Source organism: Chiroxiphia lanceolata, chromosome Z (genome assembly GCF_009829145.1).
Source record: "Chiroxiphia lanceolata isolate bChiLan1 chromosome Z, bChiLan1.pri, whole genome shotgun sequence".
In the NCBI taxonomy this organism is placed as follows: domain Eukaryota; kingdom Metazoa; phylum Chordata; class Aves; order Passeriformes; family Pipridae; genus Chiroxiphia; species Chiroxiphia lanceolata.
This window is the reverse complement of record NC_045671.1, coordinates 29,044,261-29,060,068: the sequence shown is the minus strand read 5'-3', so window position 1 is coordinate 29,060,068 and position 15,808 is coordinate 29,044,261. Positions and strand designations below refer to the sequence as shown.

General features: G+C 35.7%; 1 protein-coding gene across 8 annotated transcripts in view; it reads left to right on the top strand.

Moving 5' to 3' along the window:
* Positions 1-15,808, top strand: part of NFIB (nuclear factor I B) — a 169,412-nt gene that overhangs the window by 142,109 nt on the left and 11,495 nt on the right. For 3 of the 8 annotated variants that reach the window (XM_032675129.1, XM_032675127.1, XM_032675130.1), the window contains exons 10-11: positions 1,041-1,123; positions 9,690-9,778. The exons of 2 other annotated variants lie outside the window; for them this stretch is intronic. In XM_032675129.1, the coding sequence (XP_032531020.1) occupies positions 1,041-1,123; positions 9,690-9,778 (172 nt within the window). The remainder of the gene's footprint in view (positions 1-1,040; positions 1,124-9,689; positions 9,779-15,808) is intronic. 3 more of the 8 variants (XM_032675132.1, XM_032675131.1, XM_032675133.1) reach the window with 2 other exon arrangements.

Sequence of the window (15,808 nt, the reverse complement as noted above, 5' to 3'; positions counted from 1 at the left end):
CTTGCTTGTATTTTCTGTATGACTTTAGTACTAACAGGCCAGTTCAGTAAGTACTCCCGTCTGGCTTCTCACTGGTATCCTTGTATGTGTCTGTCCATTTTTAGTGGTTTTCTACTAAGTCTTTGCTATTTTACCAGCAAGTTTCCAGGCTGAGATGGTTCAAGTTGCAGTGTGGACATCTCTGCACTGGGCAGTGGAGTAAGACCACCTAAGTAACTAGATATGTGCCAATAAAAGCCATGAGCAGGTAATGGCAGAGACCAGACAGGAATGTGTCCTACAGGTGAAGTATTCATATCCTGTAGCTAATCCCACCATCACTTGTCATTCTCTTCTCCTCAGAAATGGATTTCTTCAATCTTCTGTAGCAGACAGCAAGAGACTTCTTTAAATTTTTCCCATGGGAAAAAGTTGTTTCCTGATGAATAGGAGAATTGAATATTTACTATAATATTGCACAGTAAGAATTAGTTCCTTTCTTATGAGAATCCTAGTCAGATTACATCCCATTTTCAAAGGCCTGTAAAGATTCATTTACATAAGTAAACCAAACTTTTTATTCTAATTTTTGTTGTTCTTTTACAGTTGTGTGGTTTTTTTTGGTTGTTTTTTTTTTTTAACAGGGTCTTCACAGCAGTAAAGATAATGTGTATATTAATATTTTCTCTCAACGTTGTAATTTCAGTGATTTCACAGGTGCTTTAGACTGGTATAATGGAAATACGAATTGTGATTCCTTTAAATAAATATTTTAAGACATCACTTGACAAAAATTAATCAGAGGAACTACTATTTAAAAGAGACATCATTATAATTTACACATGCAGCTTCCATTGAAGTTTATAGGAATTTACACATGCCCTCCTATATTTGGTCCAGTTTTTCTTTTGCTTCCTCTTGACTAAAGGAAAACCACAGACACATCCTATATAATGCAAAATCATAACTCTGGATCTCTCATATTTGTAATGTACCTGCACAAGGTAATAGTTATGATAGGTTGGTATTTTTATCAATATGTTTTGTTCTTCCTTAATCAGCCTACACAGCCTCAGGCACATCCCAAGCCAATCGATATGTGGGACTAAGCCCAAGAGACCCATCCTTCCTACACCAGCAACAGGTGGGCAAGTTTCACATAGGTGTGATGATATAGAGAAGCCTTTGTGATATTACCTTCCTACATGCTGCCACTGTTATCTTGGATTAGATTGAAATCCTAAGGGTTTCAGTATTTGTCATGTGAAGATAAAGTTTATTCAAAACAACTGAACCCTTTGAGAAATACCAATTTAGCCTATGCTGTATTTCTTAGATTTGTGCCATCTTAAGGAACTTCTAACCATATTTCTTTCATTATTTTATTTTTTCAAGAGCTCATACATGTAATCTTTAATAGAATTTTAGGAAGGAGAATGAGCTGTTTAAGAAACAAATACTGATTTCAAAATCTGTTTAAAAAAATAAGCAAAATTTCCAAAGCAGAAAGTCCAATTTATTATTTTCAAACTATTTTTTTTTTCCCGGATATTTAACATTCTCAGTGCAGCACATCATCACTTCTAGTTTAATAGGCTTTAATTGGTCTGCTGATTTCAAATGTGATAAAACCATATTTTTGTTCTAGTTTTTTACATCATTTATGTTTCAAGTAGTATTTTGAATTTCATATCTCATTAATGCTGTAAATTTAATGCAAATGAAGTGTTTACCCAAACTGTGAAAATATACAGCCGAGATTAATGGTGGCATACAAATAAATTAGCTGCAGTCAGTAGCAAGGCCATGCACATACAGAAATGCTACATTACTAGTAACAAACATAAATTCAGACCCTTTAGAATTTTAACATACTTTATGATGTGTGTTTGTGTTCCTTCTAGATCTTAACAGTAGAGTACTTTGAAATTCACAGCATGTAAAATCTTATAAAGAAAAAAGCTGATTGGGGAAATAAGAAAGGGGCTGTTAAGTAGTCCTTGGTATTTGTTGTAATGTATTTTTTTCTCAGACTTGGGTTCCTGTCTGCAGTTTGTACACATGCCTGTTTAATTTTTCAGTAAAACCTACCTGTTCTGCTTCAGCTGGAACTCCCTATCTCTACCCACTCTGAGGGCATGGTGGCAGTATGTCCATTTTAAAGGTCACCACATGCAGAGTTCAGAGAAAATCATAAAGATGATGGTTTATTCAAAGTAGTTGGTGCTTTGCCAACTTTTTTTTTTTAACTAGTGAGACCTAACTGCAAACATCTGTACACTCTGAAAATACCGAATGACATTTAATGGGTTTGCCAACCATTAATTTCTCAGTAAATTTTCTGGCATAGTGTTTTGTTGGGGGTTTTTAACCTCTCAAAGATCTTTGTATTATGAAATGTTTTGCAATTACTATAACATGGCTCTTTTTAAAACATACATAGTATATGTTTATTGTGTTTTAAAACACACACAATATCTCTCTTTAAGCACAGTGCATGTAATTTGTGGACTTCTTGTGAAGTTGTATACAGTGTCCTTTGAAACGTCTCTGACATCCAGTTAATTTGGGAATGTGCAATAATTTTTTTTCACTCCATATTTTTGGACACCATTTTTTCTGCAAATTTGCTACTGCCTAAGCACATTCGACCTTCTTCCAAGTTCACTGAAAGACTTACAAACTTTTGTCATTCCAGAAAGTAGCGGAAGCACCCTTTATTTTCTCCTGGCTGAGTTTGTGACATAAAAAGCATATATTGCTAATGTTGTGCATCTTCTATCTATTTTTGGCTTTGTGCAGATAGAAATAGATTCCAAAATTTCAGCAGTGTCGTTGGAATATAAAAGTGAGAGAGATCTCAAGAGTCTTTGGCATTTACATACACTGGGTCTTAAACTCCCCTTCATGGTAAAACATGTGGCCAGGTGGCTTTGGGGAAAGGGGAAACTCAGTTACATCTCACATGCGCTTCTAAGTGAATTATTCAATGCCACTTTGTTAAACCAATGTTCTCTCTGATAACATATATTGCTTAATAGTCTCATTATATTAATTCAAGAGCATCAATTGGTGACCAATGAGCCATAGAGTAAATTTAAAAATAGTTTTATTGTCTTTGCTGTTAATTCTCTGTTCTCTTCTAATATATACACTGGACATATCTATACTTGCCTGAGTGTGTTTGAGTGTGTGTATGTATGCCTATACATACGCAGGAAATTAATGAATAGAATGTACAGCTGAAACCACTTGAAAGAACAGTATACTTTAACAAAAAAGTTTTTCAGATGGATAAAGATGAATATATAAGTATGTATGTGTAAGTTTCTAATTAATTAATTAGCTTCACTCAACTCTAAAGGCATGTTGGAGATGACAGTGCCATATACATATATTACCTAGAAAGTGAGGTAGAGCATTGAGATTGCCTAAACAACTTCAGTAGAGCAAAGGTTATCCTTTGGTAAAGCAGAAATGGGATTGATTTACTATGTCCTTTCATTACTTTACAACAATTTAAAAGAGACCACTCTTCTTGTGGCAGATTTTAAATGCATTTGGTTTAAAGCAGCCCATGATGAATGAAAAGAAAAATCAAGGGGTACATGAAATAAAGGCAGTCAATCATTTTGTATTACTGGAGAGAAATTCTAAATTAGAAAGCCAATGGTTTTAGTTCCAGAGAGGTCTTTTAAATATTCACCGTACCCTGTAACGCACATTGACCCTTCAAGAATAAATATTGTCACCGGTACATTTTTTACCTCATTGGAGGAGTCTTTATGAAGATTTATTCTCTCTGGTTATGAGAAATATTGGCATGTACCCTTGAGTACTTTTTATTATTAAAAAGAACTATTATGTAGCCCATTTAAATTACAGTAACAACAATAAATTTAAATGTTACACATGTGTTTTGCAACACATGCGCACACAGAATCTTGACAAAGTGATAGCTTTCTAGAACTTCCAGTAAACAATTTATAGCACAGCTGAACTGGAATACTCATATTTAGATGGGAAACACTGAATAAAACTTAGAAAGACAGTGCATAATAGGACCAATGAGAGAGTTTGTTAGCTTTTACTGGTATAGATACTGTGAAAATAAGGTGTTATATGCATTACTTAGCATGTTACAGTGATAGTTAGGACGACCGGGTTCTATGGGGGAATTATAACTATATTCACTTTCTAACTATAACTAACTAACTATTATCACTTTCTGATGCAATTGCTGGTGGATCTTCCCATTACCTGCCTTGAAATACCAAGTATTTTTATACTGTGTCATGAATAGTTACAAAACGTATCTCACTTCTGTGGCATACAGAGAGTCACACCTATCTTGTAATTTTGTTGTAAAAAATTCATATCAGCCCCCTTCTGTATATTGCAAAATATTAGAGACCACTCATTTTTCTTTTCTTGAAAAGGGGCAAGTTAAGTGGTAAGAGCTAGTACCTGAATGACAGAGTTTTTCTTAATTTTACTGTTGGTGGTTGGTGGAATTATTTTATGAAGTCAAATCTAGTGCTTGTTGCTCTTCATCTGTGCTGAAACATCTTAAATAAATTGTGCATAAAAGTTTGGATAATCTTTCCAATTGTATGGGAGCACCTTTTTTCCCCTTTATTTCTCTAATTTGCATTTGTTGAAGATTTGAGGTTTCTAAGCCTAGACTAGAGGAAAAAGGAACAAATTGAGGAAAGTTAGTCGAATTCAGCCTTCTACAAGTGGACAAAATTCCTTACCAGATTCTATTTGTATCTCTATTCTTTTGGCTTATTAACTTTAATGGCAAGAACATTAATTCAGTAACAAAGTCTTAATGATCAGAACTCTCATGGTTATGTGATGGCATTTCTGGCATCTCAACTTCGTGGATTTATTATATTCTTGAAATGACAGACACCTAGAGTCAGGCATATTGTTTCTGGCAATAAAATTAGAAAGTTGTCAGAATATCAATTGTGAACTTTACCTGTGTAAACAGTATAAAAAGATAAAAGGATGGATGGGTGGATACATACAAAGACATTTGTATTTATTGCAAATACAGACTAATGGTTTCTGTAATATTTCTGTTAGAATGAATGAAATAACTGAAAGGTTTTCTTTCTTGACCATTTACTTAACTTTTATACACCTTGGGGCGTTGTGTGGGTAATTCTATTTTTAATTAGAAAACATAAATAAATTGGATAACTATTGAGGTGTGTGAAGACAATGACCTCTACACCTTTCCTATCACAGTAAAGGTGTTAACTAATGCTGGCCCAATTGCTGAGGAGCTAGTGAACTCCTCCAGTCTTTGCTCTGATAATCACTGTGGCACGGTTTTCACTAGAGCATGGACTTTCTGGGTGTGATATATTGTGCTCATTATTTTCACACAGCTTTTACAATTATGAGTCAAACATTTTCAATGTACATAGTAAAAAGGTCTCTAAAATGCAAAATCAGAAAACTGTAGATAGCTTCTTATTTTCTACAAAAGTCTTCCCTGTCTCCTCAGTAGGACATTCTTACCAGATATATCCTTTATTTACTGAGTTGCATGGTTCAAAATGCAGTTCTCTTTATACTATTCCTAATGGAACTTGCAAACTTAAATATCTACTGAACACAGAGTATTTGTTTGCAAAATGTTTTGAGTCAATGTCACTTTTGCTTTCAGCAGCAGGCTGAAAGAAGAACACAAGTGGACTTTTTAAGAGAACTTCTCAGTAAACTCGGGAAACAGGTTATCAACACTTTGACTGTTCTTATTGTGTCCCTTATCATAATTGACAGTTTGACGTAAAACTGAGTCACATGATCACCGGGGAGGTATGTAAACGGCTAAGAGGTCACCTTTCACATATGCCTGCTAGAAAGGAAACACATTTAAAGGAAGTTTCAGTCAAAATGGTGACAATATGCAAATGATAAGTTTTATGGGCTTTTCTCAAGTAAGAGAAGCTATAGCATGGTCTCCTATTACACTTTCTAAAATATGTATCTACTTTCCTTAGCTGTCACAGAAATGTCACTTGAAATGAGTGTTAGTCTTGGACAGCCTCTCTTTAAATACAAGACTACAAAATCTGCTTAAATTCTAACCCCTAAAAATTATTCATACTATGATTAAAGATTGTGCTTTTGGCTGTGGATTTATAATGTATGTGTGACTTGCATACTTAAAACTCTGCAGGATGGTTGTACTTGAAAAGTGCCATTTAAGCTGTGAAGACAGCTGTAGTGAAATCTAGCTCTTGGGTAGAACTTCGCATCAGTCTCACAGCTCTGGAAAGTGCTAAACAAAGTCAATTTCCTGACATTTTACAGAACAGAAGCACTTGGTCTACTGCTCTGCTTCTTCTGGACCTGTGACCCCTTCCTGTAAGGTGGCTGAGGTGAATGAGGGAGTTGCACTGCCTCCTGGGAGAAGTGCTTGCAGTGGACTTTGTGCTCCTCTGCTGCTTCATGAGTCTTGTAGGGAGGGCATATCATAGGAATGAGAGCAGTGCCATGCATCAGGAAATTGCTGGGTGCGTGTGATTATTCCTCATCTGCTGCAAGGCTGGGCATCCATTCCCACTTCAGAATACAGATCCATCCTCTATTCCTTTGTGGTTAGATGAGAGATAAATGAGAAAATCATTGATAATGTTTTGTGGATGGAAGGTGTTATTAAAATGAAGTTCCTGTGGCTTTCCTTGCTAAAAAAAGACAAAACTGGAGACTGAAGGGCAAGACTGTCCAACAGGCATCTAGGAAAGACTTTTCACGATGTCACATGCCAAATCAGGTCATTTATTTTGTGTTCGTATCATATCTCTGAGAAAATTTGTAAAGTTTTCAGCATTTGTCAGATGTCTCTTGAGGATTATTTAAGTCCCTCTAGCGAGGAATTCAAATTTCCCACCTCTTCTTTTCACGTGTCCTGCAGAGTAACTCTTTTAGATGGCTTAGAGTGGTTGAGAGTGAATGTATCTTCTCCTCTCCAGCTGGAATGATTTTAGAGGTCACCTAAGTTACTCTGAGGACAATAACTAGACAGAAAGCTTTCAGTACGACTCCAGACAATATATAGCACTCATAATACTGTAATAAAGTGCCCTACATCCTTCCAAAGCTTGGTACTCATGTCAGGTCTATGCCCCCAGGCTTTCCCTGCTGGGCTGTCTGGACACTCTCCAAGGGCAGCGTTCCCACTGCTGCTGTGAACAGACTTCTTCTTCCATCAAATGGACCCCAGGCTTACACAGTTCTTTTAAGGTTTTCCAGCCTTTTTGCCCAGAAAGCATTCAACACACTCACAGGATGCTGATGCAGACTTTGGAAGTAATATTTCTGTATCCTTTTGATGGTATATTTCTAAATCTTAAGACATCTTGATCTTTCAGCAGGAGTAATTTGGGAGAGAAAATTTTATGTGAGGGAGACAAAAAACCCCACAACCCAAAAGGTTTTCCAGGCAGGTTAGTTTCTAAAGATAATGTGGCAGTTATGTGAGCCTACTGAGGAGCGTGGAGCAACAATTTTTAACATTAGGAAGGTATATTTCAGTACAGTTGATGCAGTCCTGGACTTGCCACAGAACCAGTTGTGTAGACCTGCAGTTCTTCAAGGTGTTGTCAGTATTGCAAGTGTGGCACAGCTGGTGCAGTGAATAGTTGGTGTAGCATGGATCTTCATATACATGTGCATGTATGTGTCTACAGCGTATGTATAAAATGCACATTGCAGTATTTTGGCGTATATGCACTGAAGTACATATTACTATGTAATAAGAAGCATGTCATTACTAACCTTTATGAAATATGTTTTAAAAGCCTTTTGGAGCTTTCTTAATGATAAATTTAACACATTAATTTTACCTGTGGAAGATTTTCATATAGACTGCAGGAAAAATATAGTGATTTAGTGCAGAAGCTAATTTTGCTAAAATGTAATATATCAATCCCTTACTATTTTCCCCAAAATGGCAAATGCAGTTAGGTTCTATTGGAAGCTAAGTGCTTGCCAGTTTTTTTGAGTTAGATTTAAGTGCAAAAAATTATTTGGTAACACTAAGTTTGTAATTTTAGTATTTTTTTAATGTCTGACTTTTACTCATAGATTTTGTATTTTGTGAAAGATGAAAAAAAAGGTGGATGGGTGGGTTTAACCTTTCAGTCTTCTGTTTCAGCTGGAAGTGAGTTTTTATAGATAAATTATAAAGTTTTAAAATATATATCTGTTGTGAAGATTATAACATTTTTAGGGATTATAGTAGAAATACGTCTACTGTACAGTGAGTGACTGAGCTGAAATATTTTACTATGTTTTCGCTATGAAAATCTGGTTTAGAACACTGTTTTGTATAGTGACTAAATCAAATATTTACTTACCCATTTCTTTAAACATATTCACAGTTACCTCTAGCAAACTTTTTGACCGCCTGTTTCCTTTTCTGGTTAATTTCATGTGGTTTAGTCATGCTTTTAATGGCCTTTAGAAGGTCCCTTGGAGTTCTTTAGATAACAAACAAGAAACAATTGCTATGAAAACATCAAAGACTAACATTTCCATTTCTCAGACCTTAACAGCAGGAAGCTTATGACTCTAACAGCCAGACAGGGTCAGGTTTGCAATATTGTCTTGTCCTCAGCATTTGTATTTTTCAGGAAAAGACTGCAATTAATTGTGCTCCTGTGAAAACAGTTTATTATAGTTTGTTTGCTGTAGCCTGTGCTATCTGAAAACTGTGAATATGGATAAAGAAAACTAAAACTTTAGCAATATTATCTTCAGTTTGGAGTGCTGTATCGTATATATTGGAACAGCAATTTATATAAGCATGACTATACAGAGGTTAAAATGTATGTTTTATTCACAAGCCAGATAAGTTCACTTTCTTAAGCTTAAAAATAAGCAACATATCTTTTCAATAAATCTGCTAACACTATCAGGCAGCTGTTAAATAAACAGAGCTGTAGAGGGTTGCCTGAACAATCTGCAAAAGCAGAACTGATGATTTGAGGATCTGGGAAGAATTTGTTTCAGCTAACATTTAGTACATTCCTCATTATATTAAAATGCAGTAAAATATTTTAAATGCTACTTTTCTGAGTCTAAAGCAAGATTAGGTTATTTTATCACTTCATGCTAAGTAATACCCCTTTCAGTAACACTAGATTAATAAACCTTAATTACATAATACCTTTACTCTTCTTAAATAAAAAGATAAGGGCATACAGCTTGTTTAATTTGAACAAATTTTCTATAAATTGCATGTCTTCTATGGTTTACAAAATGCATGCTGGAAGATATTGATTGTATTTGACCTTTACTCAATACACATTATATAGAACATTGCTTAAAAACCCAGCATTTTTATTTCCTTTCTCAAAATATCTCACTATTGAATATTAACATTTCGTTTTATTCCAGCTCAGTTTGTAATCTAATAATGGCTAATTGTTATGTGCTACACACTAGTTACTCTTTTATGCTTTATTAATAAAGGATCATATTAAAGTAGCATTATCTTAAGCAAATCTATAGGCATTTATTTCTCAAAGTAAGTTATTTTTCTTTGTATTCTTTTATTTTTTAAAATTACTTCTTGGGAAGGTAAGATTTTTGCCATGTACAGTACTAGTTTGCATGTATTCATTTAAATACTAAATACTGTAGTATGCTCGATCCATATCTGACTGCTAGGTTTCAATTGACAGCTGAGAATTTGTGACTGGACCATGAATCAAAACGGCAGGCATTTATACCCCAGTGCCAGTGAGGATACATTGGGAATTACTTGGCAAAGGTAACATTTTAATTATTTCCACCCCTACACCACCTCTAAAAAAGTTGCATAGAGCTACGATATCTGTGTTAGTGGGTCTCCGGAGGTATATGTGACATCGTTTGATCAAAGTATGTGTGTAACATTTCTCCTATACACATTCAGGTTATTCTTCATGTAAAAGCTAAATTTAGAAACTACCTTAGTTAAACACCTGGAATGATAATGTTGTGCTGTCAAATGCAACGGGTTTGTGAATTGAAGGGAATACTGATCTTAGGGTTTAAAACTGTCGTTTCCAGTCATATTTTGGGGGCCTCAGTGTTAACACAAAGAAAATAGTGCTGTTAGAGGTGTAGATGAGTATAAAAATAAATGGCTGAGGTGGTGGTTGTTTTGGGCAATGAATAACTATATTATCCATAGAGACTTTTCTGAGTAATTGACTGGTGTAGATGTAGGTCACTAAAATGAACATAAAGGTAAGCTATAAACAATCTTATTTGTCAGCTAAATAACAGAATAATTAGGGATGTTTTACACAAAAAAGAGGAGTTTTTTGTATGAAAAAAGCTCCACAAATAAACCAAACGATAAACCCCATTAACCTTTGTTATATTATTAAACTGTTATATTTTACACCTCTTGGTATATAATGAATTATGGTAACAGAAGAGGATGGGGGTGTGTTTGTGTCTAAATAGGTGTATAAACAAATCAGCATAATTTTGATACATCAGTTTTTGTCTTTTTCATGTGCAGGATTATCTGCAGCACTGAACACTTAACGGGAGTTGTACCTGTAAAACAGATTGGGGAGTTGGGAGCCTGTCAGATGAAACCAGTCAGTCTTGAAATAATTTTAAATACTTTCTGGAAATTTGTGTGTACATGAAAATATATATATTTCTGAATAGTTTGTGCAAGAGTGTGTGTAAGTGTAGTTGTGTATATATATTATGTGCAAAATGCCTTTTGATACACTGTATAGTACTATGGATTGTAAGAAGTTTTGGGGCTTTTGAGAATCAACTTGGAAAGGCAATTACTGAATTTGAAAATGTTGTTTAGAAAATCTGAAGTTTAATTTTTTTTCCAATTTTTTCTGTAATAATGTTTTAAATCTATAAGAATTGTAGTGTAAAAATAAGGCCATGTCATTTCTGTCTTTGTAGATTAAATAGCAGAATGGAAATTTAGCTAATGGATTCACCTCACTCCTCAAGGGCTATGATTCACATTATAGATCCCCATCATGCAGTAATTGTTTTCAATGTACGGCCAGGAATGAATCCAAACTGAACTAGTATAGCACAGAGGGGGTTGATTTATTCTCCCACTACTAAGGGTGTTGCTTTTTCAGGGCATTGACAACCGTTAGGAAATTACATCACAACAGCCTATCTAGGAATACCCTTGAATGGTTTTAATCAGTCATCACTCGAACCCTCTTTAAAGTAATGCCAGTTATACTGGCTGAAGCACTGTCCTACTGTTTGCTGAATTCTGTTTTTCAGTACCCATCATACAATACCATGGGCATAAATTGTAAAAAGAAAGGAAAGGCAGGGGAAAATATTTCTAGCAGTGACCGTGAAAACCTTGGTGGTGAATACAAGCATGCTCCATGATCCACTCAATGTTATAGACAAAACTACCTTGCAGGTCACTCCCAGAATGCTGCCTGCCACTTTGGCCTGAGGAACGTACAGAAGCGCTGCCAGAAGAGCTTGGGCATGAACTCTGCCATAGGCATTTCCTTAGAGGCCTTGGCTATGTTACTTGCTCTTGGATTAAGCACAGCCTTGAGGGACAAGGAAACAGCAGATTGCTGTTTAGCAGATTGCTCTCTTAGCAGATTGCTTTTAGGATTTGGGGTTTGGAATAAAACATTCCTTAAATTCCACAGGGGTGAGAATCTAAGAGGAGAAATTATACCTGCACAGGCGAAGGAGCAGTGAGACTTTCTAACACCAAAACTGACACTAAAAAAAAGAGAGAGAGTGTATTGCAAAACAAATTGTCACATGCTGGCAAAGAAATATATCCTAGTCCAGACAAGTTTCTACAACCTCAAATGCTTTGATAAATGTTTGATTATGTGATTTCCTCAGATCTGCAGTGCTCATTTTGATAGGGCTTAATCTGACCTCTTACATCAGGCTTTTGTGGTTACTTTAAGTATACTGATTTTTCTGAAATATTAGTGACCTCAAGAAGGTAAAAATGTTGGCAGTTCTTCAGTGTTAACTGCCCTGTCTCTAAAGAGATCAGGGAGCAAACATGGTCAAGCTGAAAGTTTTGTCATGAAGCATTTTTGGTGAACCACATTTTGAAAACTTGGGGAGAGTGAATGATGAAAAAGCTTCTGTTGTTTCTGTGTTCTTTGTCTTATTAATAGTTGCCTATCATACCTGATGGTAGATCTAATGCATAGATTTCAAAATATGATACATAGATTTCAAAATATATTTTCTGATATTTTGTTTCCTTATAAAATTATGTATCTGTAGGCATTTAAAGACAGGTGTAAGACAGTAGTGGTCTGTGTACAAAGGAACTGAATTTTGCAAAAAAAGAAGAGAATATGAATAATACAAGACAAAAACCCAACACCAAGCCACAAAACTTTTTAGTCATTGATACACCATGTTCTACAAAACCAGAAGACTTGCAAGGAATAGTGATAAAAAAAACTAGATTAATGCTTTGCTTACCTGAACTAAACATTCTAGTATCTTTAAAGGAAATATATTAAAAATCCTGTGAGCATCCAAAAAAAAAAAAAAAAAAAAAGCCAAAAAGACCCTCAGTTACTTGATAAGGTATTTGAAAGTAGTAGTTTTTATTTTGCTCCTGATAACCTAACCATCTACAATTTTGTTTTGTTTTGGGTTTTTGTTGTTTACTTAGAGCATTAATTGTACATATTACATCTTTATATATTTGTTCTTATACATATATGTGTTTTTGTATTTATTTGTAAATATATTTTATTGTTTCTGATGAACTTTGAAAAATATTTAAACACATCCATAGAATTAAGTTCACCAGTACTTTTAAGATAATTTAGGCCAATTTTGGGTGTAAATGTAAAAAAGATACCCAGAACCATTAAAAAACCCCAAATCTTTCTTTTTTTTTGGTAACTGCAGTTCTGTGATAATACTTGTGTTCCTGGAGACATAAGGCAGAGGGAAGCTATGAAAATCTATAAGGCTCATTTTGGAAAACACAGTCTCTGTCGCTGCGTGAGGGCAAGAGTGTTTGCAAAAAGTACGCTTGAGACATGAGTGAGAGTGACAAAAAGCGTGTGTATGAGTCTGATAACGAGTTTGATCCTGAATCTAAGCCACTATTACACTATTGGTAGTATTTCCGGTATAAATACTCAGAAAAGCTGGCATGGTCGGCATCTTTTAGAGCATGTGGAGTATCTGGAGTATTTGCAAGTCTTTCACAGACTGTAAGCAGCTTTTAATTGACAAAATATACATTTTAACTCAGCTATTGACAAATGTGTTTTTGTTTATATGAATTCTTTTAAGAATCATTCTGTGTTAGTTTTGTGGGTTAACTGTTACTTTACCTTTACAGTATCCAGGCAAATGGACTAGGCTAGCATTTCCTGCTTATGTTCTGTTATCTTCACACATCATCACAATACAACAGCTGGTTTGTTGCTGGAGATGCTGAGAGGAACTCTGTTCTCAGAGTGCTGAATTTCCTTCTCAACTCTGGCTGTAGGAGTGTTCAGCATTCCAAGCATCATTCCCTACCCCCCCCCCCCAGCACCACTCTGTGTTTATGGTAACGATGCTGATAAAGCAATCAAATGGGATAATCTGATTTGTGAAAGAAGTCAGAGAGGAAGTAAGAATAGGTGCAGATTGCTTTTGCAGCACACCACCTTGTGCATGTTTGATATCCAGCTAACACATAGCTAAAGGAACACAGTCAGGAACATTGCTGTGGCAAGCACTTTTTGGCAAACACAGACACCTGTTAGAGCAGTGGTTCATATACTGCAACCCCTGCCCCTCCCTCATCTCTCCCTCCTGTCCCCATTACCCTGGCAATGTTTTGGAATAGAAGTATCAATTCATTATGATTTCAGAAAAAAAAGGCTGAAGTATCCTGATTGTAATAATATTCATGGAGAGAAAATCTAATGATTTCTGATCTTTATAAATTTAAATTACTAACTCTAATAGTTTTGCCCAACTGCATAATGCAGAAAGATGTGCAGAACATTATGTTTCCTCTCCATCTAGGCAAATATGTTCCAAACACTTCCTAAGAAATTAGTTGTATTCAAGCCAGACTTGCATGCTGCCATCCCACAGGAAATGGGTCAGTAATCCATTAAGATGCCATTAGATAATCTAATTTGGAACTTAATCTCTAAATTAACCATGCTCCATACTTGAAGCGTACTTGAGAGAAAGAAAAAAAGTTTATGTTTGAATCGATAGGGGAGCCGAAGCGTGAAGAAGGCTGTTTGTTTTTTCTGTAGCTGTGGTCACGTCTCAAGCCGTCTGGTAACCAGGAGAAACCAGACATGATGTAATTCCAGATTGAACTTGAACTTCAGGGACTTAGAATGGGGGAACAATGGACCATAGGAATCAATAATGTCCATTTTCCACATGATTATGTTTGGAGCTTGAAGTTAACCTTTATGAGAGAAGCAACAAGAACTGCAGTGTGACCAAAATGAATGAGATGATCTAGAAGCAAGATGTAAAAGTAAAGAAAACAACTTCAGTAATATTTTCTGAGTAGCACTGCAGATTCCAGCAGAATTAGAAAAGTTCTTGCTCTACAGTGAACTGATTGCCTGTTCTGAGCACTCTTTGTTCACTTAGGTGGGACAAACTTAATCTTATGTTTCCTGTCATGTGATTTTTGGCAGCTGCAAGGGAAGGAGGAGCATATTATAGAGAATTCCCAAGTGTAAACTGTATCTTTAACCCCTTGGTTACTCCAGCTTTCTACTTTGTCAGCTTACCTCCAATTGTTTCTTTTGAAGCAGTAGAACTGCATTGGTTTTATTTGTTTGGTTAGTTGGCGCTGTTAGGATTGTCTCTATTTAGTCATGCTAATTTGATAGATTCATAGTTATATTTTTTAAAACTGCTAAGGTAAAAAATCTAATGGTTTAAAATGTAAATAGTAGTAATTGGAGGATATGAAGTAGTGCAGGTCTGTAAAATGGAGAGTCAGTTCTTCATAGCCGACCCAGTGGCCTCTGGTAACACAAGCACATATTCTCCATGGTTTGGATTCACTTGGTCATGCACTGTGCAACTGCATGTTTTCAAACTTCCTTTAGCCCTGCTCCTGCACCAGATGGTCATACATGCACAGTCCAAAGCACAGCAGGAACATGCACCATTTCTCTGGGTCCTTCCTCTGCTATGGGTATTCTTTGTTGGTGATGGGCTCTGTAGCCTCTTCCTTTTCTTTCCTTACCCTTTTTTGTTGCGCTGGCACAAGAAGGAGTCTGCAGGGAACAGAAAAAATAGTATTCTTAGAGCAGAATTCCCTTTTCCCTCTTCTGGACATAAATCAGTAGGTCTTTACCTCCTCCATCTGCTAGATGGGTGGTATGTGCCTGCTAAACTATAAAGGTCATCCTAAATTAACCTGAGATATACTAAATATATCTCTTGAAAATATACTTAATATATCTCTTGAAACAAGTGCTCACCTTGGGGAAATTTGGCAGCTGTTTACCTTCAGAGACCAGTTCAGAATGTTAACAAGTAGAAATTTAGCCAGGGCACTGGGATTAGCAAAATTGCATTTCTAAAATTCTTATTATCTTAGTAATTTTAAAGGGTAAAGATCCCTTAGCTAAGTGGGAACCTAGTACAGTCATAGATGAACCTTGCTTGGTGGCTTGCTAGTGTCTTCTCTCAAAATTGGAGGCATTTCTACCTTTTCTGTACAAAGACTGACTTGGCAGGATCTGATTTACCTTCTGTAAGGTAGTAGATTCATGTACAGGATAATAAAGCCTCAAGAACGAAACTCTGGTTTAGATGT